Source organism: Ambystoma mexicanum, chromosome 8 (genome assembly GCF_040938575.1).
Source record: "Ambystoma mexicanum isolate Mex_15411 chromosome 8, UKY_AmexF1_1, whole genome shotgun sequence".
NCBI classification, from domain to species: Eukaryota; Metazoa; Chordata; class Amphibia; order Caudata; family Ambystomatidae; genus Ambystoma; species Ambystoma mexicanum.
Window position 1 is genome coordinate 1,037,972,949 of NC_090929.1, and position 25,773 is coordinate 1,037,998,721.

Here is a 25,773-nt window from a genome sequence, read left to right on the forward strand (position 1 = left end):
TCAGAGAGGTATCAGGGGATCAGACAAAGTCCCGGGATGTTCCTGTGCTGTGGAGGATGCTCCAATCATCACACAGCAGTGCTTTTGCTGGTGCTGCTAGTCTTTGCTAACATCTGTACAGCCAGTGATCCTGTTCCGTTCACCTACTTAAGAGTCTATGATGCTTGTAATTGGTGCCCTGAATCCACAGAGGAACTGCACCTCTACCTCACATTATAATAAAGGCAACATACATTTGCCAAATATCAGAAATGATGCACAATTGCTTCTGGTGAAGCACACGTTTGATGGCCCACTACATGAGATCCGGAAAAGAGCGTCAAGAGCAGGAGAACAGCATTCCTGTATCACTGCAGGTATAATCGGTCACGAGGTCTCACAAGAGCAGTCAGTCAAAAATGGTACAGAAACAAGTTTCAGTCTTCTCTTACTGGAAGAGACGTGGGCCAGAATTGAAAAAATCGGTAGGAGGAACGAGGGCAGAGCCAAAGTCACCGGAGTCAGTTGGTACACGGTTCTCCTGGCAGCTAAAGGTGTTTAAGACCATCTACCTAATTTCTGGTGCTCTTACCCAGCAAAAGAAAATCCCCCCATAATGGAAATAAGAAGGAGTTTGTCTACAAATGTTATAAAAAGAAAAGAAAGATATTGTGTCAGTGTTTAAAATACCTTTTTCTGTACTTTATAAGTAAACATACACACTAGTGGCAATAGCCTGTTATCTTGGCTAAAATTCATTAGGCGGCAGTGCTCCAAAGGGGCAGCAAAATCAGATAATGAGAGCACCCTCATCTACAAGGTCTGGATAATGTACCCACTTGCAAGAGAGTATGCCTATTTTTTCTATATGTGTTTTGTATTTGTGGTTTCATATAGCGTAAATACAGCTAGGAACCAACAGAGTGTTTTACATGCCATTGAGGGCACCATGTGAGGGAAGGATGGGTCTTAGAATATGCGACATGGTATCTTCCATACATGGGGGTGGGATGTGTTGCACAAACGCAAGGACACTAGATGGCACCAAGCTAATGAGTGAATAGTAAGGTTTTGTGTCCCGCCTGAACGATCATTGGTGCCATCGGGATTGCCGCTTGGATGGTGGTCCAGTAGGCAGGGCCATACCAATAGAAGGCTTTTTTCCCGTTTTTTCCTCCCACACCAATTTCATCTCGAGCCTAGCAACGGCGTGGCTCCTGGAAAAGCTCCACCAACCTAGGCAATTTACAGCTACGTTTGTCAGTTGTGCGAGCCGTGGCGGCCTTATACTTAAAGATGATTCTGGCAAGGATGGGAAGTCAGTGGGGCTCCCTCAGGGTGTGAGGTGTATTTTGTAATTCAGAGACATTGCCGAATACTTTCAAAAGATATGTTCCCTGTCCAATGCTTGACCATGTTTCACAGTGGTTGCATGAACCGGCATGAACGCATGTAGTACCTTGGAAGTCTTCCATGTCCTGTTCATATGGAAAGGCTATGCTAGCGGATCTTAGATGAATGGATGGATTTGGCACTAACTAGAAGAGGGAAGGATATTTGATAGATAGATTATGCACTTGCCCTTGTCTCCTTTCCAGCTTGAAAGTCTTCTAGGTACCCTTGGCTCAGCATGCCACACAAGTCTCTAAACCCTGTGCATAATGGACACTTCTTCCAAAGTGTTATTGCCTTAGATGCACGTGTCAGATTTCATTATGCTACATGGCATGGTCTGCACAACAAGAGAGTCTGAAACTTTTCAGGACTAGACAACTTGGGCTAGTTCTCCCAAATTAGTATTAGAGACATCTGCAATGAGCCGCAATCCACTGCACTGGGCAAATTGCACAGCGTACAGGTGTTCCTTAACAAGCCATTATGCATGTCGATCCAATATAACCTCTTGAGTCAATCGAGGAATCATGTTTCAAGAATTTCCTTGCTGCGCACTGTCGTGTCGTGTACTGTGCAGTCTGAAGAAGATGCCAGCTGATGCATAATGATTCTTCAGGGCTAGGTGCCACCCAGACAGAAATGACTGACAAGGCTCTAGAAAATAAAGGAATTGGTGACCACTACACGTGTCATTCTGTGACCTTTAGATATACTTCCTGGTTCGTCCTGGCCATTGTGCACCACTTATTTCATGTGCACTAAAAGGAGGAGTTGATCTGCATGACTGTAAAGACTATTTAACTAGTGAACCTTTTCATGTGCATGCTCACCCCACATATCAACATCTATTTTACATTGATCTACATTTTCACCTAAAGCCCAACTAAAAGTCGTATATAGATGCAGCGACCAAGTACTTCAATTTCAATGTGAACTATTGAAGTGACCAATAAGTTAACCCCTTCACCAGTTTTAGTTGAACGTGTTGTTGTGAGGATTTCTGCACTACTGTAGCACTGATCATCAGCCTGAAACATAAAAAAGAGGCCCATAAAAAGGTACACTAATTGCCATAAGTCATATTTAGAAGGGTGTTCTTTGGGATAACTGTTATTTACAACCATGAAGGGGATTACCCATGTGAAAGAGAACCCCATGCCTTCTCCTTATGCATCAGCGATAACACTGTGACCTTCAGTTGAGCCATGGTCATTGCGCTGAAGAGTCATATCCTATAAGTGCTCAAGGTAGGTGTCCGATTGGGCCTGAAACGTTGGTAAATCGCTGGCTTCAAGCTTTATATTGGATCAATGCAGCAATGGCTTGGTATGGACAAGCTAGGATTGTACAAAAGGGAGTCAGAGGATCACTATCAACCTTTATGATGCAAAGCTTGATAGCTGGGCATGAATAGTTCACAAATCCTTGTCAGCCAACAACATTTGAGGGAGTACCCTTGACTCTCCAAGGGTTGTGGTTCTTGGTGGATATTGTTTTTTCATACAAAGCAACACTATTGGATAGTCAAGAGGTCGCAATGCTCTTATGTGGGTCCAAGACCTATCTTACAACCTGAAGGAAGGTCCAGTGGGCTATTTAGTTAAGGGCAACGTTATGGCGGTTGCAAGTAACAGTCATGGGCAGAGATGATTGAGCCTCGGCAGCAAGCCCCCTTTCTCCAGGGCCCGCTCCCATTCATATTCTTCTGAAGTGGACTTGCAGGGTTCCCAGCCAGCGAACGGCACCCCCAAGAGGGAAGCATGCAGCATGCAGACACTAGGGTCTCTTTGGAGCAGGGAATGCCAATTCGGTCTCGATTGGCTCTTCGTGACACAGTGTTTGCCATCAGTCTTTGATTCCTCCAACACTTTTAGCATTCTTCCGATCACCTAATTTGGATAAATACCCGCAAACTGAATTCACCCCACTCGCTGAGACACCCCTTTTTGCACAGGCTTTAAGTAGAGCAATTATGTGTGATACGTTTACCCAAAATAGGAAAATAAAAGCAAAACATTTTGCCAAAATGCAAAATACCAGCCAAATGAACAACATTTAATGAGGTTTCAAGATAAGTGTTTTTTTAAGGTGCGTCTTGCTGATGGCAGAGAGGAGGGTCTTCCACTCCGCGCTAGAGGATGAGGGATCTTTAATTATAACAGGGGCTCACCATCTGTGCCAGGACAGAGAATGCTGGCATGTTTTCCATTCATAAAAACTCTGACGACCGGAAGCTAAGTATACACCTTTGACCTGTAGAGGTTTCGTCTCAGAAGAGACTATGCTTTCCTGATGCCACTTTGGGAGATGTTTTTTTGGAATCACTGGGTTCTTTTGGGAAGAGATGCACTGTGAATATCAAAAGATGCTCTGACGGAGGACCATCCACACACACATTAATGACCTCCATAGATGTGATGGATACGGGGATGCATAACGGCTAAGCTAGGCTTTTTGTTCATTGTGGATCAGGAAAAGTACCACTGGAAATAATGAGGCACCATTTGATATGATCTAAGTCATTTATAACGCGCCTGTACACAAGTGTTTCTAGGCACGACAAGACAAGGGAGGGAAGGCAGAGGGAGGATAAAACAAACGATCTTACTAGGCCTTGTGTCATTTAGATCGTGCAAGAGAACATTTTCTCTGGCGAATGCATGTTTCGAAGGTTTCTATACCCAGTTTGAGGATGTGGTCTCCTTTGGAAGGAGGAGAGGAGCCAAGGCTGGAAGTGGATGTCAAACACTTCCTTGTATAGTTTCCTCTTTAGAGCTCTGTTTAAGGCCGGGAAGGTCTTTCGCATGTCGGTTTTGTATACTGGATTGAATGCCAACCTATGGACTGCCACATAATGTGAACAAATGTATCCTTTTGGAGTAAGACATTTCTTAAAAAATGTCTCTTGAAAATGCATGCCGTTGTTGCAGCACTCTTACAACAACAAATGATTGGATGATTTTTTTAACGGGACAGCAATAAGTAGCTGCACAGAGTCTACACCACAGTGGACCTGCATGTTTTGCTGAAGAATAATTTTCGAACTCAGGCCATGACACGGATGTGGGGAATTGAGTGAGATGTCAGGCTAGCAGCACAGCATCCATGCAGGGAAAAGCTCAAGAGCATGCAGTGTCTGTGAACAGACCTAGTGGAGCAGCATCAATGCTGGATAAAGCTTAAGAGCAGGTATAGTCTGTGGACAGTCCTAGTAAAACAGTCTAATTGCTGGATAAAGCTTAAGAGCAGGTAGAGACTGTGGGCAGCCCTGGTAGAGTCGCATCAATGCTGGATAAAGCTTAAGAAGAGGTAGAGTCTGTGGACAGTCCTAGTAGAGCAGTATCATTGCTGAATAAAGCTCACGAGCAGGTAGAGTCTGTGGTCAGTCCTAGTGGTACAGCATCGATGCTGGATAAAGCGTAAGAGCAGGTAGAGTCTGTGGACAGTCCTAGTGGAGCAGCATCCATGCTGGATAAAGTTTAGGAGCAGGTAGAGTATGTGGGCAGTCCTAGTAGAGCAGCATAATTTCTGGATAAAGCTTAAGAAGAGGTAGAGTCTGGGGATAGTCCTAATGGAGCAGCACCAATGCTGGATAAAGCCTAAGAAGAGGTAGAGTCTGTGGACAGTCCTAGTAGAGCAGTGTCATTGCTGGAAAAAGCTTAAGAATAGGTAGAGTCTCTGGACAGTCCTAGTAGAGCAGCATAATTGCTGGATAACACTTGAGAACAGGTAGAGTCTGTGGACAGTCCTAGTAGAGCAGCATAAATTCTAAATGAAGCTTAAGAGCAGGTAGAGTCTATGGACAGTCCTATTGGCGCAGCATCAATGCTGGATAAAGCTTAGGAAGAGGTAGAGTCAGTTGATAGTCCTGGTGGAGCAGCATCAATGTTTGACAAAGCTTAAGAAGAGGTAGAGTCTGTGCACTGTCCTAGTAGAGCAGCATCAATTCTGAATGAAGCTTAAGAGCAGGTAGAGTCTATGGACAGTCCAAGTAGAGCAGCATCAATTCTGAATGAAGCTTAAGAGCATGTAGAGTCTATGGACAGTCCTAGTGGTGCAGCATCAATGCTGGAAAAAGCTTAAGGGCAGGTAGAGTCTGTGGACAGTCCAGGTGCAGCAGCATTGATGTTGGGTAAAGCTGGATAGCAGGAAGAGTCTGTGGACAGACGTAGTGGAGCAGCATTGCACCAGGGTAAAGTTCATGAGCAAGTAGATCCTGTGGGCAGACTTAGTGGAGCAGCATTGATGCTGGGTAAAACTCAAGAGCAGTTAGTCTGTGGACAGACCTAGTTGAGCAGCATCAATGCTTCAGGGTGAAGTTCTTGAACAGTTTGATTCTGTGGACTTACTTAGTGGAGCAGCGTCAATGTTGGATAAAGCTTAAGAGCAGGTAGAGTCTACGGACAGACATAGTGGAGCAGCATGTATGAGCAGGTAGAGCCTGAGTAAAGCGTACGAGCAGGGAGGGTCTGTGGGCAAACCCACTCAAATAGCATCAATGCAGGCTACTGTTCTTCAACAGGCTGATTCTGTGGACACCATTGAAGCTGGGTAAGGCCTTAGAGCAGGTAAAGTCTACGGACAGACCTACCAGAGCATCATTGATGGAGGGTAACGTTCTTAAGCAGGTTGTTTCTGTGGCCCACCCTTGTGGAGCACCACGATTCAGGTTAAAGCTAAAGAGCAGGTGGAGTGGGCGAACAGTCCTAGCGTAACTGCACCATTGCTGGGCAAAGCTTGTTTTGCTAAGTGGGCACTATGTTGTTTGAGTGTAAAACACTATACCAGGCTACCTGCACATGGCGGTTTTTAGCTTGCTTCCAAGTTTATATGTGTATGACTTGCAGTCTGTCCCCGACAAGTTAAAGCTGGTATTATTGTAAACCAAACCCATTTAATTTACCTTCTAAACATCTTTATTCATCGTTAACATGCCAGATAGCCACCCATTCTTCAAAGCAGATCCCTGGGACGGGCCAGTCAAAGAAGGGCAAGCTGTCCCAGACTGCGCCTTCTTCTTGTTCAGAGATGGTTGAAGTGGGATAAGTTACCCGTTGTTCTTCGGCCTCTCAGACCAGTAACGCCCTCTTGCAATAAGTATCAAGGTCCCTGGACATATTGGGAATGGTGGGTTGGAAATTAAAAGCTCGCGAGCTTTGCACCGCTCCTCTCACTCATCTGCTGACCCCTAAAAATGTCTATTTCAAATCAGTGTCACTTTCCCAAATGATTCCCTGGCAAAGACTGATGTCAAAAAGTGTATCCGAAGAACCGGTCGATGTGTAAATCCCGGCAAGCAACAGTCCCTGGTTTTCATGGACAGTCTTCAAACACATGTTAACTCCTTACCCTCGGGATCCTGGGCCAGGCGTGTGGCGGGCCCAGGGGTACTTTGAATAGCACTCGATCAGGGTTGTCCAACTCCAGGCCTCGAGGGCCGGATCCATGCCGGGATTTCAGGATACCTATCATTAATATTCATAAGATAAATTTGCATACGATGATTCTAAATGTATGCACATTTTTCCCTCATGAATATTAATGAGGGATAGCCTGAAAACCCGTCAGGGCTTCGTCCCATGTGGCCCGGAGTTGGACAACACTGCACTAGACAGAGCTTGGTGAAATGGAATGGCCACTTATAACCTTAGGAGTGACAGAAAATGGGAGACAAGGTCTGCACCCATCAGTCCAACAACCAACCCTCCCCCGGCAACCGGGACTGTTTATTCCGTGAATAGGACCCCCCCTTAACATGCACCCGCATTGCTTCACATTTTGAATTAGCATGCATAAAATACAACTACAACATGAACAGGCTTCATCATTTGGCATTAAGTTCAGTAAAAACATGTTCATGAAAGACAATCACATCACCCAGCAATCCTTCCCTTTTACGGGGTAGAAATGTCCACATCAACGTCAAAACAGGCGCGACAGGGCCTGCTGCTCCCACTTGAAACCAACAGGCGAGGCATTCAACCAACAGCAGGAGAGGAGCACACGAGGACCGGGATAGGTTAGTGTGGACAATGAATGGAGTCGAGGACGAGACAAAGAGATGGTTGAACATGGTGCACCACACACACACACACACACACACACTGCTTCTTGTCATCAGGGCACTCTGTGACGAGCCATGGACCGGCCTGACCCCAGATGCCCATAGAAATAACAGCAATCAGCAGAGGGCAGGGGATTTCATTCAAGACACTGTTTTTTGGTGCCAGGGGAGCACCACTGACTCGTCTGTAACATGATGTTTGTGATAATATGGAGTGTTAAAGGCATGGGGTATTACTGGCAGAAGTTGCCGGATACCCAACTAAAGAGTGTGCAAGCTACAAGAATGAGTGATACTCAAATGAGGCGTTTGCGGCCTGGAGGAATGAGTGGGACTCCACTTAAATGCATGCATACTTGCAAACTGAGTGCCGGGCCTCTGAAATGTACACTGCCTGTGGGAATCAGTTGGAGTTAATTGAAGTGCATGCAGCCTGTGGCATTGATTGGGGGTCCACTGAAGTGTATGCAGCCTGTGGCATTGATTGGGGGTCAACTGAAGTGCATGCAGCCTGTGGCATTGATTGGGGGTCCACTGAAGTGTATGCAGCCTGTGGCATTGATTGGGGGTCAAGTGAAGTGCATGCACCCTTTAGGGGTGAGTGGGAGTCCAGCTGCCTGGGCGATGAGTGGGCGTCCAATAAAATGAATGCAGCGTGTGGGAATGAGTGGGTGTCCGCGGAAGTGCATACAGCCTGTGGGATGAGCGCACATCCACTTAAGTGTTTGCAGGTTTTAGGATTGAGTGGACACCACTAATGCAGTGTGTAGGAATCAGCCAGAACCCAACTAAGGGCATGCAGGCTGTGGGAATCCATGTATGTGCATGCAGCCTGTGGGAATCCGTTTAAGTGCATGCAGTCTGTGGGAATCCATTTAAGTACATGCAGCCTGTGGGAACCCATTTATGTGCATGCAGCCTGTGGGAACCCATTTATGTGCATGAAGCCGGTGGGAATTAGGACTCCACTCATGCAGCGTATAGGAACAAGTGGGTGTCTGCGGAAGTGCATGCAGCCTGTGGGATGAGCTCATATCCACTTAAGTGTTTGCAGGCTTTAGGATTGAGTGGGCACCCCTAATGCAGCGTGTAGGAATCAGCCAGAACCCAGCTAAGTGCATGCAGCCTGTGGGAGTCCATTTAAGTGCATGCAGCCTGTGGGAGTCCATCTAAGTGCATGCAGCATGTGGGACTCCGTTTAAGTGCATGCAGCCTGTGGGAACCCATTTGTGTGCATGCAGCCAATGGGAGTTAGGACTCCACTCATGCAGCCTGTGGGAATGTGTGGGAGTCAACGGAAGTGCATGCAGCATGTGGGAACCCATTTGTGTGCATGCAGCTTGTGGGAATTAGGACTCCACTCATGCAGCCTGTGGGAATGAGTGGGAGTCCTCTTAAGTTTAAGGAGCCAATGGCAATGGGCGCGGCCTTGCAGAAGGCTCAACATCCTGGCGCGACATAGGGCAACACGTCTATGTACGCAATTCTATGAAGGTTCATAGTGAGTGGGCAGTGTTGAAGTGCGAGTGTGAGTGCCTGTGCAGTGCTTTCCAAGCATAGCGTTGTGTGCCGTGGCTTGCAGTCGAGAGTTCATTACTGAGTTCTGGTACTGAGTGCCGCTAGGGAGCATAGCAGTAACTTCGTGGGAGCCTGTGAAAATGATGGGGTGGAAATGCCCACTCAACTCCAGCAAGTTAAGGAAAATCCCCCGCTCCTCTGCTGATCTTTGTCCATGTACAACTCACCCTGCCCACAAGGTACCACCAGTGCGCCAGTATACTCCCACACACTGTTTAATAGATCTGTGATGGCTTCATCAACAAAGAAGTAAAACGTTGTGCTACGAGGACACCTAGAGGGCATATAGCAAACAGCAACTGGATCAAGGGAAGTAAAACTCAGGTATGGCTGGAAGGTGAGGGTGATGGGAGACATGTATTTCTTCACCTGGCCAGGATCGAAGAAATTGCATTAAAGAAAAATAAAAACATCAACTAAGCCCTACTCAAAAGCCACAAGGAATTGAAATGAGGACCATTTCAATTGGGTTGACAAAGGCGGGAGAAGGGGACCCAAGAACAACAGTAAAACTCACAATAAAACACATGTACAACCAACAATAGAAGCTTTTGCAATTAGTGGTGTTGCGAGAAAGAAATGAGGGCACGTGAAGCTCGAAATTGCTTGGGTTTGGGTTCGGTGATGCCGGGGATCAGCCATAAGCAGCAGGTGGGCAAATGGCTTCCCCCCTGGCACCGAAGACACTGGACTCTGCCCACAAGACTGCTCTGAAAGTCTAAAAAATACAGCAGCAGATGGCTAGACTGGCTGCAGACGAATGCTTTTCTTTTAAAATAGCGGGCATGGCACTCACTTGGCTCTGGAGACTTGTCTCTCAGTCTCTTCCCATGTGGGGGGAAGGGGTTACCAAGTCTCCGGGACTCCACCGTGCCCTCTAGGAGTAAAGCCCCTCTCACACCCCCCCAGTGCCCTGAAGGAAAGTAATAACCCCATATAGGTTTCACATAGGGACTCTAGGGCTGGCTCAGATCATGTTTCCCCCTGCAGTTCCCAAGAATGTTTAAATGCAGATTTTTGGATAGGATCAGCAGTGCACTCTGGGCGCTTCTGCTGGGTTCAGAGGTCACGCAATCTACGCATGGCAGAATACACCCCTGGCCATCAAGCGACGACCAGTGACAGCTAAGTGGTACTATTTGATTCATTTTAAGTTAAATTGAAATCTTATTGTACGAGCAGATTTTTAAAAAGTAAAGAAAGAGATGTTTAAGGCCCTACATTTTCACATACATTCTACACGTATTACTCTACTTTCTTTTGCTGCACCCCAAGTGGACCAGGTATGCCCAGACCTGGGTCCCGTGCATGCTGGGCCTAGCGACCCAAGTTACACCTCACTGATGAGGGCCAATGAGACTCAAACATGCCTGGGGATGCTTGTGGTCTCCTGCAGAAGGGATGTGACCTAGCAATTAGGACTAGACTCCCCCCTTTAGGGTGGGACCAAGGCTGATAGGCATATGGTCTTTCCCCTTCTGTAATGGCTTGGCAGGTGACGAACAATGGTCTGGGGGTTGCCCAGAGCAATGCCAGAGGTTAAGATTAATTCTAAACCTTGCAGCCATCACCTCTTTGTTTTGCTGCAGTAACCCTGAGTGGGACGGGTATGCCCAGACATGGATCCTGTGCCTTCTGGCTCTAGAGTCCCAAGCTACTCCTCACTGATGAGGCCCAGTGTGGCTGAAACATGTCCGGGGATAGTTGTGGTCTTGTGCAGGGGGGATGTGACCAAGCAGTTTGGGCTGGACTGCGCCTTTTGGGGTGGGACCAAGCCTGATTTGCATATGGTCTTTCCCTTTTTTGTAATAGCTTAGCAGGCAAATAAAGATGGTCTGGTGGGTTGCCCAGAGCAATGCCAGGGGTTAACATTAATTCTAAACCTTCCAGCCATCCCCTCTTTGTTTTGCTGTAGTAACCCTGAGTGGGACGGGTATGCCCAGACATGGGTCCTGTGCCTGTGGGGCCTAGAGACCCAAGCTACTCCTCACTGATGAGGCCCAGCGGGGCTGAAACATGTCTGGGGATACTTGAGGTCTCGTGCAGGGGGGGTGTGACCAAGCAGTTTGGGCTGGACGGCCCTTTTGGGGTGAAACCAAGCCTGATTTGAATAAAGTCTTTCCCCTTTTGTAATGGCTTGGCAGGCAAAGAAATATGGTCTGGAGGGTTTCCCAGAGCAATGCCCGAGGTTAAGATTAATTCTGAAGCTTCTAGCCACCACCGCCTTTGTTTTGCTAAGGCCACATCAGGCATGAACCCGCTATCCATAGGATGAATGGGTATTCATCCCTCAAACCCCCTAGTCCAGAAGACAGTGCGGGATTTATCTTTATGTGACTTGATGGGAAAGGTTTGCGGACCCACAGCAAGCACCTTTTGGGCCTTCTGCAAGACCGCATGCAGATGAAGCATGTGAGATTGTGTCATTGTTTGACCACTAATTGGATGATCTGTTGCTTCTTATCAGCGTGGCAAGTGGTAACAAGCAATTTGATTGGTCATAGGTTGGGTCACCTTTCATAAGAACCACCCGCGGGTCTTCCAGTGGCGACACTGCCATGCAAGGCATCGATCGGGACGTGACCTGGTAGATTTAAGGAACACACAGAAATCCCTCTACCAAATCCTACAAAACACAGGGCCTGTCTTATGTTTCCTCCCTCCCCCTGTCCCCTATTGGCCATTTCACTAAGAGCAGGTTCTATTTCTAGCACTATTTCTTTTGTTTTAAATATAGTTACACTGAGAGCATACTAATGAAAGCGAGCAGCTATTGATATCTGGAATAAACTAATGAAATTCAGCAAACGTGATTGGTTAGAACTGGCTACTTGTAACTCACAAGTAGGCCCGCATAGCGAGGGGAGGAGGGCAGGGGCTGGAGGTAAAAGGCTGGGATACCCCGGCCTGCGGGCTGCAAGAAACTGCAAGCCTATTGGTCGTCTAGGTGGCCTTCCAGGGCCCCGATCATGCCTGGCTAGGAACAGTGCAATCAGCAATGATGTTGCTTGTGTGTATAGGCGTTGGGGGCAACATGTCATTACGCTGCTACTGTCTATATGGGTTTAGGTGCATTATGTCGGTAGGCTAGCTCAGCGGGTCGGGCGCTCGCTGCTGCGATCTCTGTCTAATTTGCAGGTCACAGGTTCAAATCCTGGCAAGGGCAACTCAGCCTTTCATCCTTCCGAGATCGATAAATGAGTAACAACTTCATTTGGGATGATTAATGTATGTAAATATGTTCTATGTACAGCGCTGAGGCGTAAGCGCTATATAAATAAATCATGAAATATGCAGCTTTTGGGCATACTTCACGTGGGTGCATTATATTAATTGCTTTCAACTTGGGGATTGGGCCTACATTGTAGGTTTAATACAAGATTACATTGTGATGCTATTTCGTTATGTGCCTTTTTATGTATCCCCAGGAATGTTGGTATTTTTTTTTAAATAATGGCCCTTTTAAAAATTATTTTAAAACGTTATTTTTTTTAATGATTTTTATGGGCCTGGTGCCCGCAGTAATCGTAATACTTGACGTGGCTTGGCATTCCAGTCAGAGCTGCCATCAGCATTTCTTCTGCTACTCCTAGCACCCAGTGACTACATTGGAGAACGGGTCAGGTGGCCGGCGCCCTGGCAACCTGCGCCCAGAGGCGTGGCTAGAAAGCGCCTGAGGGGGCTATAGCCCCGTGTCTTTTGGTTATAGCCACGGATAGAAGCTCAGGGGCTACAACCAAAAGGCTAGCTAGCCCTGAGACCCGCATCTTTTCCAGACCTAGCAACACCCCTTCCTGCACCCCCAGGGAACTGCAGAAGAGCCGAGGCCAACCCACGGCTGTTTAAAAGAAACGCCACTGCCAGTCTTAGGCCAGAATGAAAAAGAGAAATGGCCAGAAAATAGAGGCGAGAGTCTGCTGTATTTTCTGGAAAGTCATAGACAGTGAGCCATCAGGGATGAGACAGGCGTGTGTGCGAATGTGTATGATATCACTTTTACCACATGCAACATGAAAGAAACTCAAAGGGAAACAGCAAATGTCCCTGCCGGGGGAGGACAGGTTCAGCGGCTCTCCGGGCTACGGGGAGCACAGGGTGGGGGAGTCGCTTTTTACTCACAATAGATCACTACCAGGGCACGGTTTAAATATAGAGGGACGCAGTCCAGTGCAGCGAAGAGGTGGGAAGAATAAATAAAAAAATATATCAATCGTCACAGCAGCTCACAATGACATCGCACAAAACACAGCTACTTATGCAAAAGGGTGTTGGTTTTCCACCTCCGCTTGTTGGAGTCCAATCACCATAATAGCAGGGGATGGGAGGGGCGGAAGCAGGGGAGGGGCTGCAAAAAATTAAGAGTTAAGCACCACAGTGTATAATCAAAAGCAAAGCGATGACATTTGCACGTAAAACACACCCAATGCATGGCAATCGCCTCCTTTGAAGCCCGCATGTTGGATTCTTGTTGGCCGCAGATAATGCTTGCACTGGAATGCATGGGTGCGAGGCCACCCGCCATGATGGGACAGGCACAGACTGGCAGAGGTGAAAGGCCTGCAGGCTGCCCTTTCCCACTTGATCTTGGGAGGAGGACAGCCTCCAGCTCTGACTCTGAATCCTATCTAGGAGGCCTCAGTGCTATGGAGGCAGCTCCGCATACTGGGGTGCCAACATGGGGTGCAAACCATGCACACGTATGGTCAATGTGTGATCAAACTCAGGTGTGGCCCTGCCCTGCCTGGAGAAGGTGCAACCAATGCACACATTGTGTACGACCCACAGGCCATGGCCGGGCCAGGCCTCCACGCCTGCACTATTTATGTTAGGAAGAGATGACCGGCATGAATGGCATCCCAATGGGTGACTTGCTGCAAGTGGAAAGCCTGGCCTTACCACCAGGGGGGCAGTATCTGTTGGGGTGAAGCTCTGAGACCAGTGATGTGGGCAGGCGACTGCCCACGGAGACCTTTACTCATTGGTGGCAGGCTCAGAGCGCGCGGGGCAGAAGTGCCCCATAGACCAATACAAAGCAAATACTAAAGTTTCCAATAGTAAAGTCCGTGTGAGTGTTTGGTGGACAGCAGAGTGGGACTGTCTCAAATGTCCCTCAATTATGCCCAAAAAGAGGACCAAAACAAGAGCCAGGTTCTGTGGACAATAGCACTGACGCTGGGGAGTCACGGATTCTGCCCACAAACTGGCGGCTGTGGGAGGACTGGCCCAGATGCCTGCGTGGCACAGAACGCTTTGCTTGGTTGAGTGTGGGTTAGTTATAGATCCGTTATTTATTTTGGCAGGTGCCGAAGGGCCGTGATGAGTCATCATAGCAGAGAAATGCCTTCTGAACTGAATATGTGCCCACTGCACATGTCAACTCTGCATGCCATCTGAACTGAAGATGTATCCACTGCACATGCCAGCTCTGCATGCCATCTGAACTGAAGGTGTGCCCACTGCATGTCAACTCTCCATGCCTTCTGAACTGAAGGTGTGCCCACTGCACGTCATCTCTGCATGCCATCTGAACTGAAGATGTGCCCACTGCACGTCAGCAGCTCTGCATGCCATCTGAACTGAAGATGTGCCCACTGCACGTCAACTCTGCATGCCATCTGAACTGAAGATGTGCCCACTGCATGTCAACTCTGCATGCCTTCTGAACTGAAGGTGTGCCCACTGCACATGTCAGCAGCTCTGCATGCCATCTGAACTGAAGGTGTGCCCACTGCATGTCAACTCTGCATGCCATCTGAACTGATGATGTGCCCACTGCACGTCAACTCTGCATGCCATCTGAACTGAAGGTGTGCCCACTGCATGTCAACTCTGCATGCCATCTGAACTGAAGATGTGCCCACTGCACGTCAACTCTGCATGCCATCTGAACTGAAGATGTGCCCACTGCACGTCAACTCTGCATGCCATCTGAACTGAAGATGTGCCCACTGCATGTCAACTCTCCATGCCTTCTGAACTGAAGGTGTGCCCACTGCACGTCAGCTCTGCATGCCATCTGAACTGAAGATGTGCCCACTGCACGTCAGCAGCTCTGCATGCCATCTGAACTGAAGATGTGCCCACTGCATGTCAACTCTCCATGCCTTCTGAACTGAAGGTGTGCCCACTGCATGTCAACTCTGCATGCCTTCTGAACTGAAGGTGTGCCCAGTGCACATGTCAGCAGCTCTGCATGCCATCTGAACTGAAGGTGTGCCCACTGCATGTCAACTCTGCATGCCATCTGAACTGAAGATGTGCCCACTGCACGTCAACTCTGCATGCCATCTGAACTGAAGGTGTGCCCACTGCATGTCAACTCTGCATGGCATCTGAACTGAAGATGTGCCCACTGCACGTCAACTCTGCATGCCATCTGAACTGAAGATGTGCCCACTGCACGTCAACTCTGCATGCCATCTGAACTGAAGATGTGCCCACTGCATGTCAACTCTCCATGCCTTCTGAACTGAAGGTGTGCCCACTGCATGTCAACTCTGCATGCCTTCTGAACTGAAGGTGTGCCCACTGCACATGTCAGCAGCTCTGCATGCCATCTGAACTGAAGGTGTGCCCACTGCATGTCAACTCTGCATGCCATCTGAACTGAAGGTGTGCCCACTGCATGTCAACTCTGCATGCCATCTGAACTGAAGATGTGCCCACTGCACGTCAACTATGCATGCCATCTGAACTGAAGGTGTGCCCACTGCACGTCAACTCTGCATGCCATCTGAACTGAAGGTGTGCCCACTGCACATACCAGCTCTGCATGCCATCTGAAGTGGCGATGTGTCCACTGCACATGACAGCTCTGCATGCCATCTGAACTGAAGATGTGCCCACTGCACGTCAACTCTCCATGCCTTCTGAACTGAAGATGTGCCCGCTGCACATGCCAGCTCTGCATGCCATCTGAAGTGGCGATGTGTCCACTGCACATGCCAGCTCTGCATGCCATCTGAACTGAAGATGTGCCCACTGCACATGCCAGCTCTGCATGCCTTCTGAACTGAAGATGTATCCACTGCACATGCCAGCTCTGCATGCCATCTGAACTGAAGGTGTGCCCACTGCACATGTCAGCAGCTCTGCATGCCTTCTGAACTGAAGATATGCCAACTGCACATGCCAGCTCTGCATGCCATCTGAACTGAAGGTGTGCCCACTGCACATGTCAGCAGCTCTGCATGCCTTCTGAACTGAAGATGTGCCCACTGCACATGCCAGCTCTGCATGCCATCTGAACTGAAGATGTGCCCACTGCACATGCCAGCTCTGCATGCCTTCTGAACTGAAGATGTGCCCACTGCACGTCAGCAGCTCTGCATGCCATCTGAACTGAAGATGTGCCCACTGCACGTCAACTCTGCATGCCTTCTGAACTGAAGATGTGCCCACTGCACATGTCAGCAGCTTTGCATGCCATCTGAACTGAAGGTGTGCCCACTGCACGTCAACTCTGCATGCCATCTGAACTGAAGATGTGCCCACTGCACATGTCAGCTCTGCATGCCATCTGAACTGAAGATGTGCCCACTGCACGTCAACTCTGCATGCCATCTGAACTGAAGATGTGCCCACTGCACGTCAACTCTGCATGCCATCTGAACTGAAGATGTGCCCATGTCAACAGCTCTGCATGCCATCTGAACTGAAGGTGTGCCCACTGCACATGTCAGCAGCTCTGCATGCCATCTGAACTGAAGGTGTGCCCACTGCACGTCAACTCTGCATGCCATCTGAACTGAAGATGTGCCCACTGCACGTCAACTCTGCATGCCATCTGAACTGAAGATGTGCCCACTGCACGTCAACTCTGCATGCCATCTGAACTGAAGATGTGCCCACTGCACGTCAACTCTGCATGCCTTCTGAACTGAAGATGTGCCCACTGCACGTCAACTCAACATGTCAGCAGCTCTGCATGCCATCTGAACTGAAGATGTGCCCACTGCACGTCAACTCTGCATGCCTTCTGAACTGAAGATGTGCCCACTGCACATGTCAGCAGCTCTGCATGCCATCTGAAGTGGAGATGTGTCCACTCACCCGGGCCCCATTTCTTATCATCACTCGCATACGTGATGACATGCAAGTTCTTTGCAATAAAAAAAGAATCTGCATCGTTTTCAGAAAATGCCAGGCCATTTTAATGAAAGTTGTACTTTTATTTTGTACAGAAAAGCATTCGGCAGTCTTAGGCACTTTGCAGATTGGGGTTATATCTTTGCGTAGGGAAAGAGCCGATTGCAGAATCGATGGCGAAGGCCCTGGTAAGATGGTGAGATCTGGCCGAGAATACTTATTTCCGGCTAAAGTGAGTGCCAAGGCGTGGAGCTGGGTCATGTTAGGTAGATAGTGTCGCCTACCACTTTGGCACTTCACCCAAGTGCAGGAGAAAGCACATGCTTTCAGGTCTTGTGCTATTCACGCTGGCATGCCACAAATAATTTGCGCTGATTCCGCCGGACCTCCATGTCCTAGAGTGCCTCAAACACCCCATGTAGCAATGAACAGCAAGGCATCGCCATGCCGGCCATCTGTTTCTGAAAGACGAACTTCCTGCGGCACGATAGATGATGTCATGACTCCTAGTAGACATAGAAAGAATTCACAGTCTAAATGAAATGTTGACTCAGGAAGTCAAAATGGCTCCCCTTTTATGACTTGGCATCTGTGCAGGGGACTAGTGGGTGCTCTGAAGTGCTTTTTTCACGTAAAAGAGGCCATTGTTTCCAAGCAAAAGCTGCTCTACCTGAAAGCATCTCCCTGAAAGAGGTTAGTGGGTCACCGGAGATGGGTCTGATGAGGGGATGGATGGCTTCCCTGGTTGCAGGGCTCTGTTGCTTAGGCCTGTTCGCAAGCCATATGACACTTATGGGCAGGAGCATCAAAGGCCAGTCCACATAGCGTAGACTAATCCGCTAGACACGGCGTTCTGGCTTCCTGCTGGCACGTGGGCAGATGCAAACGCTTCTATGTGATCTGATCGAAAAGGTTTCATTGATTTTCTTTTTTACTGGTCGATTTTGCCACAAATATATGTGGGGGAGGCCACCCACAGCCCCCCTTGGAGCCCCCACATTATTTATTCACCTAAACCCACCCCCACATGTATTAGCGGCAAGATCCGCTGTAACATTTTTGTGAATTCTTCTTTGACAAAATCTGCTGCAACCAAAACTCCCCCACCCAATGCAAGCATTCGTTAAGGGTTGTTGAGTAAAATGCCAGACTGTGGGCCCAATGCTACTTTGCCAGCACCAGCCCAGGAAGAAGGCTCTTCTGGCTACGCTCAACCCAGAGTTACTACAAGGGGAGGAGAGAGAAAGAAAGAAATAAGCATCACTTACGCCTTTTGCAGCCACATTTTTTTATCCTTTTGGGGTCCGTGATGTCATCATGGCAGGCTTTGCAATAAAAAAATGCCCTGAATAGAGAAATAAGAAGAGGAGTGAAAAGGTTGCAATAGGCCAGTTGTCTGCAATCATCAGAATGACCTTTCGGTAGACGGCTGTATCTCACCTCCATACACTGTTTCTAGGTTGCACCCTGGTAACATATGCAATGACACAAAGAGGTGCACAATGGGATTGGGCAAGAGGGGCAAAGAAGAGGTGGGTGTAGGCTGGCACGGGGGCCGGGGCACATACTTGGGGTGTGCGAAGCTACAGGATTTCGCAAGGAGTGAACGTCTGGACTTAAGTTTGCAACTTCGTATAGTTGCAAAGTTCTGAATGTCCCACATCTCCGCAGGTGGAACTAAAACTTTGCAACTCTTAAGCGACATGAGCTCATACAGGGATGTGTCACTGAAATGTATTATATGCACACTATCCTCTGCCACAGGGGGCATACTGAAAACACAACTGTATGTTTCTATTGGGTGAGTGGAGGAGCTCAGCCCTATTGGCTGGATGAAGAGCTCGAGCTCAGTTCGCTCACTGACTGGCAGCAGGTGTGGACTAAAAAGGTGGCTGAACCATGAGCGTGCGCGCTATCATATGTTATGGTCCTGGTTTCCATGGTCTATATGGCCTGTAGGAAATGATATAGCTTTGTGGCAGAGCCAAAATACAACCAATTACAGTAATCTATTTTAGAACCTACTGTGTCCTAGGCGATGGTGACTTGATCTCGTTCTTCTATAAGCCGTGACCATTCTGAGCAACTTCAAAATGCAGTGACCTGATCAAATATTGCCGCTAATTGATCTTCTGTTGATATTCAAGTCGGTGTGATGCATGTGAGAATGTAAACCAGGAGCAGGGTGTGCTAAGAAACCGGTGATCGATGTGACAATGAGTGCTGCCAAAGATCAGGAGCAGCCGCGGGAGGGTGAGAACCACTTTTGCGGTGATGCATGAGTACATGGGAGCCAAACACAGGCTTGGAGATCTATGCATGAACAAGTGTCATGACTAGTGCGATCCCTGTCAAAATGTGAACCTCGGTCAATGGAACGCATGCAAGAATGAAAACCAGAAGCAGAGAGGTATTGGTACTACTGAGGACCAGCCAGGGTAACACATGCCAGAAAGAAGCAGAACTTAGCGGGATTGACCAGTCACAATGATGGTGTAAATGTTGGCTCTGGGATCATGGTGATCAACTTGAGCCAGAATGAGAGCATGGGTGAACGATATTGATCAGGGCCAGAATGAGGGATAGGGTCAGAGTGGTTGATCAGGGCCAGTATTAGAGTTACGTCAATGTGTTGGATCTAGGCTACTAAAAGAACAGGGGTTATGCTGATTGATTTGTGCCAGAGAGAGCTCTAGACCAAAGTGGTAGATCTGTGCCAGAAGTAGAGCTAAGGTAAAAGATCAGATACTTTGCCAGAAGGAGAGTTACGACAAAAGGGCACGAGACCTAACGTCCTGGCGATTTACCATTGCAAGTAAATGGGAGAGCTGGTGATTCGATGTGTGCCTGAACGATAGCACAAATCCAGTGATTATCATTGCCAAGTCAAGGTGATCCACAAAATGAAAGTCAGTGTGATTTTTGTGTACCAGAACGAGAGCCGGGGATCACCGCCCACACCTGGGAGATCAGCAACAGAACCTAAATAAGTCAATCAAAGCCAGAAGTATGCCTGCGTCAAGGTTCTGCCAGACTTTTAACTACAGTCACAGTGGATTTACAAATCCAAGTGAAGAAACTCCATGCCGAAATGAGAGCCAGAGATAGGACAACGCTTAGTGCAGGATTGATGGGGAAAGGAGCATGTTGATGTGGGCAGACTGGGTCAATTTACATGCCTTCGATTCCGCGTACCTTTTGACTTCTTTGGCATCGCTGGCAATGAAGAACCCCAAGGTCCCTTCTTGGAGCTTCACGTGGTTCCCCGGATTGATTAGTATTCTGTTTGAGGAAGAGCAGGAGAAAAAAAAGGCCAAAACAACAAACAAAACAAACAAAAAACCATCAGCATTAAAGAACAAAATGCATTCACATTTGCAGAAGGAACAATTGGCCACACAATAGGGGACCCACTACCCAAGCCCTGGAAGGATTTTCAGAACTTCAGTCTGATTATTTTAATGCACTTGATTTTCAGTTGTGCTGCATATCCGGTAACCAGAACACAAGAATGGCAGTATTTGGTGAAGTACAGTGACTAGGTGACTTCCTTTACTTGGGGTGTGTTTACATAAAGAGATATCATGTTAGGCCAAAATAAAATAGCAGTGATCTGTTCTCTAGTCTTGCGTCGATGCAGAGAGGGACGTCTTCCTGCATAAGGTGAACTGCCCCTGAAAGCGAGTGAACTCAACTGACTTGATGTGGTGTAATCAAGTACAGTACACCCTAGAAAGGCAGGTGGGGTGCAGGCTTTGATATCTGTCAAGAAGCCAAGCAGGACAACAAAAGACAGAAGCGATAATAAAAGGGAAACAATTGGCCCTCATTCTGAGTAGGGCGGTAAGGGATACCGGTCACCGGTAAGGAGACCGGTGCCGGTAATCCCTTACCGCCCTACTACGAGGTCCCTTAGCGGGTCCCTTCCTTAACGCCTGGTCTGACCAGGTGTTAAGGACAGGACCCGTTAAGGGACCTGGGTGCAAATAACGGGCTTGGCATATGTCGGCCCGTTATTTGCGCCCTCCTCATTCCCATTGAGCCCTATGGGGGCTCAAATGGGAATGGGGAATGGTTTGGTAAATGGGGATTTACCGGTCCCTCCAAGGTCGGAATGGACCGGTAAGTCCCCATTGAACCAAACCAGAGTCGGTACCGATATGGGAGGCAGTCATGGTGCAAATAGCGCCATGACTTCTGCCATACTCGGAATGAGGGCCAATGTTTTTTTTAGGACTGTAACAATTGCAGACCTCGCAATTTCAGAAGCTCCAGATAACCCCTTGCTGGGATTTCTTTCACTCACTTCCTTAACAAGGCGCGGACCAACTTAGAGCATACAACTTAAATGTCTACCTTCACCTGAAAGCGAACAAAATTAAAAATAAATATGTCTGGGACGATAGTCAACCCTATGTTTCTGTACCAATCCCTGGATTAAAGAAGTCTCCAAATTGCCCACCCTATAGTTCTCACTACAAGACAAGGGAGAGGTCTTATCCACAGTACATGTCTCAAGCACTTACAGTCCTGGGGACATTACCCATTCCAGAATGTGTGCATGCACACATATGTGACATTGCAAGTCAGTCCTGACATGTAGTACCCTTGATTTTCCTTCCCTGTATTCCGCATACATTCCTGAATGACTCTTAATCCTGACATGTGGCACGTCCATCTGACAAGGCCTTTCGCCTGGACCTGCATCGCCCCATTTTTGTCGCGCACTGTGACCTCCATACCCCTGCCAATAGGCAGCTCGGATAATCTGCGTCCCCCCACAAACCACATTTTCATCCCTGTAACCCCAAGCAAGTGAATTCCAGCACATGTCAATGTGCAAGATTCATTGGTTTTGTAACTTTTCTCAATCGTCTGAAATATCCTCACTCTGTCCCTATTCCAGACCTGGACTTGCACATTCCTGGTGCTGACACCAGGGTCCTTCCTGGGTTAGAGGCTATCACACCAGTGTTATTAACAACTGAAGTATGTTTTGGAGCTTGGGTCTATCTTGGTGAAAGTGGGTTCACTAAGAGCTTAAACAACATTATTAAGCATCATGCAGCCCTAAACAAAGTCTTGTATCATGACAGGAATCCACGAGGGTTTCATATACTGGTTATCTATACTGTACATAAAGCAACTGCATGGAACCCAGCAGCTTACGTGTACTCTGGCATGTCAAGGAATGCATACTTTGGTAGTGGCCGCAATAGGGAAGGGTGTCAGGTGTCCCAATGTGTTCCTAGATGCTTTGTGACAACAAGTCCTAGCTCATTTGGAGAGATAGTCATGAGGATTCCTACCAGAGGCCTGGTTTTGCCATCTTGTGTTCTGATTCCCAAGGATAGAGATTCTGGAATGCGCCTTTTAACCCTTTGTCATGCTTGCTCCACAACACATGGAGAGGTTTATGGTACTGTGGCTCGAGAAGGCCAATATTCTCTTGCCCATCCTCCAGAAATATATCACTGGAGAAAGCCGCGCATACATTGACATACCTAGAAATATTATTAGATCAATGCAGTCAGAAAGAAATAGTTAATGGGGACCCCTATCAATCATACTGGGTAATGGTACAGAAGAACTACTGTGCAGCTGGTAAGCATCATCAGAAAAGATGCTATGCTTGGTCAGGAATCCTTGCTAAGGAGAGACGACTGGGCCCTACTAAGCAAGACCTTGTGATGCAGGTTAGAGAAGAGCAGAAACTCTTGTGGAGTCCTGCTCTCAATCCCAGCTGGGTGAAGGCGCACTGGTTTGAGTAGATGAAATTCAGGTTACAAGGATTCACAGGATTGGGTTGTGTGGCATTGCATTGCCTATGTGTTACATTCCAGAGTGATGAAGTCTACAAGGCAATCAAAGGAACTGACGGGTGAATTCCTCTTTCCTTCTAAAATATTCAGCGACCACGTAGTATCATAGCTTCCACTGTGGCTAGTGGGTCGCCCGTGCAACATCCTGTGACACCATGATGACCCTGGTCAATAAGTACTCCTCTGTTATGAAGGTTTATCCACCCACTTATAATTATAATGTATTTCACAGATTGCTCAATCCCCTTCTTTAATGCCCTTCCCCATTCTCTCGCAGACAAAGGTTTGGATACCCCCACAAGGGCACAATACGCCACTCTCTGGGTCAGATCATTATAATGATCACGGGCGCAGTATAATAAACACTAACCATTGGTGACCAGTGTCAACAGAATTGCACAGTCTTCCTGAACAGACTTCCCTTTTGGAGGGAAATGAGCGGCCATTTTGTACTGAGCAGATGCAAGCTGTCGCCTCTGCGCAGTGCCACGTGGCACTTCCGCACGACCCAGCTGGTCTTCAGGGTCTGTTGGAGACATTTTCAAGCCTTGGAAAGTAAACCTTTCAGCAGGCACTATTTCCAGAACACAATACTTTTTTCATCCAAATGGAACCAGAAGTAGACTGGTTGCATTGTATGCTCCCCAAAAATTACTTTAATCTCCTTTTGGTATCCTTGAATAAGTACATAAATACTTCGTAATGCCTAAAACAGGCTCTGAAGAAAACCAGGCGGATATTGCGCTGGTTTCCTAGGGAGCGGCCTGCCATTGGATGATGTATGTCGTAGCTACTCATGAATACCCTGAAATTCAAATCAGAGCAGAGCCGAGAAGCGAATATTAGTCAAAGGCAGGGCTGTCAATTCCTGAAGTCAAGGTAATCCCGGCTTCCTTCCCTGGCTCCATTCGAGCTGATTTGTAGAGCAAGCCGGCAGATATTTGCGCGTCAGCTCCCTGCCTTCAATGCCACACGTATGGCGGGCTGGCCTGATTTCACCCAAGGCAAAATTGCATTGCAAGATTTACTGGCTGGCGGGGTCTGGCCCCATGTGATGAATGAACACCCGGTGCTCGGCGCTCATACTCTGGGCCGGGTAGTGCGCCGCTTTCAGAGATTCAGGTGCTCGGAGCAAAATGAAGTCTTTAGGTCGAGTCACTGATGCCACTGCTGACATTTGAATCTGATTATTTTAGCTGATTCCCAGCTTACAAGCATGTGTGTGACATTTACTAAAAGCATATAGAAGGGAGGCAGCTAGCATGATTTTCAGCAGCATGGTTATTGGAGTGTTTTCCAACCATATTGCTAATGTTCACACTATCCCAGCATCAGGACAGTGTTAAAGTCAGAGGTCAAAGTGGACGGGAACTAAAGGGTACAACGTTCCCTTACTTTATGCAGCCTAGAATACCGTTCCAGGACGGCAACTTCTTTTAAAAATACTTTTTGTTTTAAGTTTCATCCCTAATGTGGACTTGAGCCTGAACTTTGCCGCCATCACACCAGTGTATCACTGCAACGCGCCATCTCTCAGGTGCTGGGAGGGGATAATTGATTTGAATAGACTGCTGGGGATGTAACACATTCCAAATCAGCGAAAAAGGCCAGCTTGATCGTGATCTGGGCATGAAAGGCTTTAGAATCCGCCTTGTTTGCAGGCAATGGGAGGGGTGTGTCTTTGGCTGGCCATGTTCTTTAAGGGGTGCGAATGGTGGGCAGTGAAGGGCAGGCTGCATGAAGACGTATGCTCAGTGGGACAATGACACGCTAATGGTGGTCATTTAAATCAATGTTCTTTCCTAGGGTTTTCTTCAGTTTTACTAGAACTGTTGTAAAACACATTGTTGGAGGGTGCAGTGGAGGGAAGGAGGGAACCAGGTATGGGGTTTGAATGGGAGGGGAATGGCGGTGAGTATGGGGCAGTGGGCAGAAATGGGGGCGGGGCAGAGAGAACATAGTTCCACTACTTGTTTTATACACTTCGACCACTGGTTAACGTCTGCATCATGGATAGGATTGACTTCTTCATGCAATTAATTTAATAATGGCTTCTGAGTGTGATTTATGTTAATCTTTGCTCTTTTTTCCTCATTGATTGATAGTCCCATTTTAAAGTCATTGCATTCTTTATGCGATCAGCAATTGGTTGTGAGTCTTGTCAATCCACAGAGGCTACCTTTCTTTCCAAGTAATTAACATATTATTGAGACTCTCCCTTCAGCAGACGGAGAGGAGGGAATATATTGCCCGTTGATAGACTGGCGGGCAGTCTAGATGTCAATGGGCGACATCTGCAAATGTAATCACTTGACAAGAGTCCATTACATTCTACTAATGGGTGGTCCTTGGGTAGATGACAACCATTTGGTAAAGTAGAGGGCTGCTACCTGGCACCGGGCATGCCTCGGTAATGTAAGGCATCCGCGTTGGTTCACGTATCTGCCACTGAGCAGCGGTGTCCCTCAGATCATTTAGTCACTTTAGCTGGAATGAACTCTACAACAAAATGGACTCATCTAGACATACTTCTGAAAAAGCGATTCCAAGGAGCGCATAGACAGGAAAAGTTCTGGAATTAATGCTTTGCACTGTATGTGTTCCGTACCATTCCCCGCACAGTAACATATAGCCACATAACATCATAATCACCCCCACACTATATTATCTGACAATGTTTATCTGCATGGTGAAGTGTAGAACATACACAATACAACGAACACACTATAAGCTGGCAATGTCCTTGTTTCCTTAGAACAGCTATCTTTGTCAACTCTGCTTCATGCTGGGCCCAGATGAAAGGTCAAAGGTAAGTGCAATCCATCACTGCCCCATGCCCACCTGATC

The 25,773-nt window shown here is 47.7% G+C and overlaps 1 protein-coding gene across 13 annotated transcripts in view; it reads right to left on the bottom strand.

Annotated features, from left to right (window-relative positions):
- KCNMA1 (potassium calcium-activated channel subfamily M alpha 1) overlaps positions 1-25,773 on the bottom strand; it is a 1,925,602-nt gene that overhangs the window by 482,147 nt on the left and 1,417,682 nt on the right. For all 13 annotated transcript variants that reach the window (XM_069610985.1, XM_069610992.1, XM_069610991.1 and 10 more), the window contains 2 exons: positions 20,300-20,386; positions 18,373-18,449 (listed from right to left, as the gene is read on the bottom strand). In XM_069610985.1, the coding sequence (XP_069467086.1) occupies positions 18,373-18,449; positions 20,300-20,386 (164 nt within the window). The remainder of the gene's footprint in view (positions 1-18,372; positions 18,450-20,299; positions 20,387-25,773) is intronic.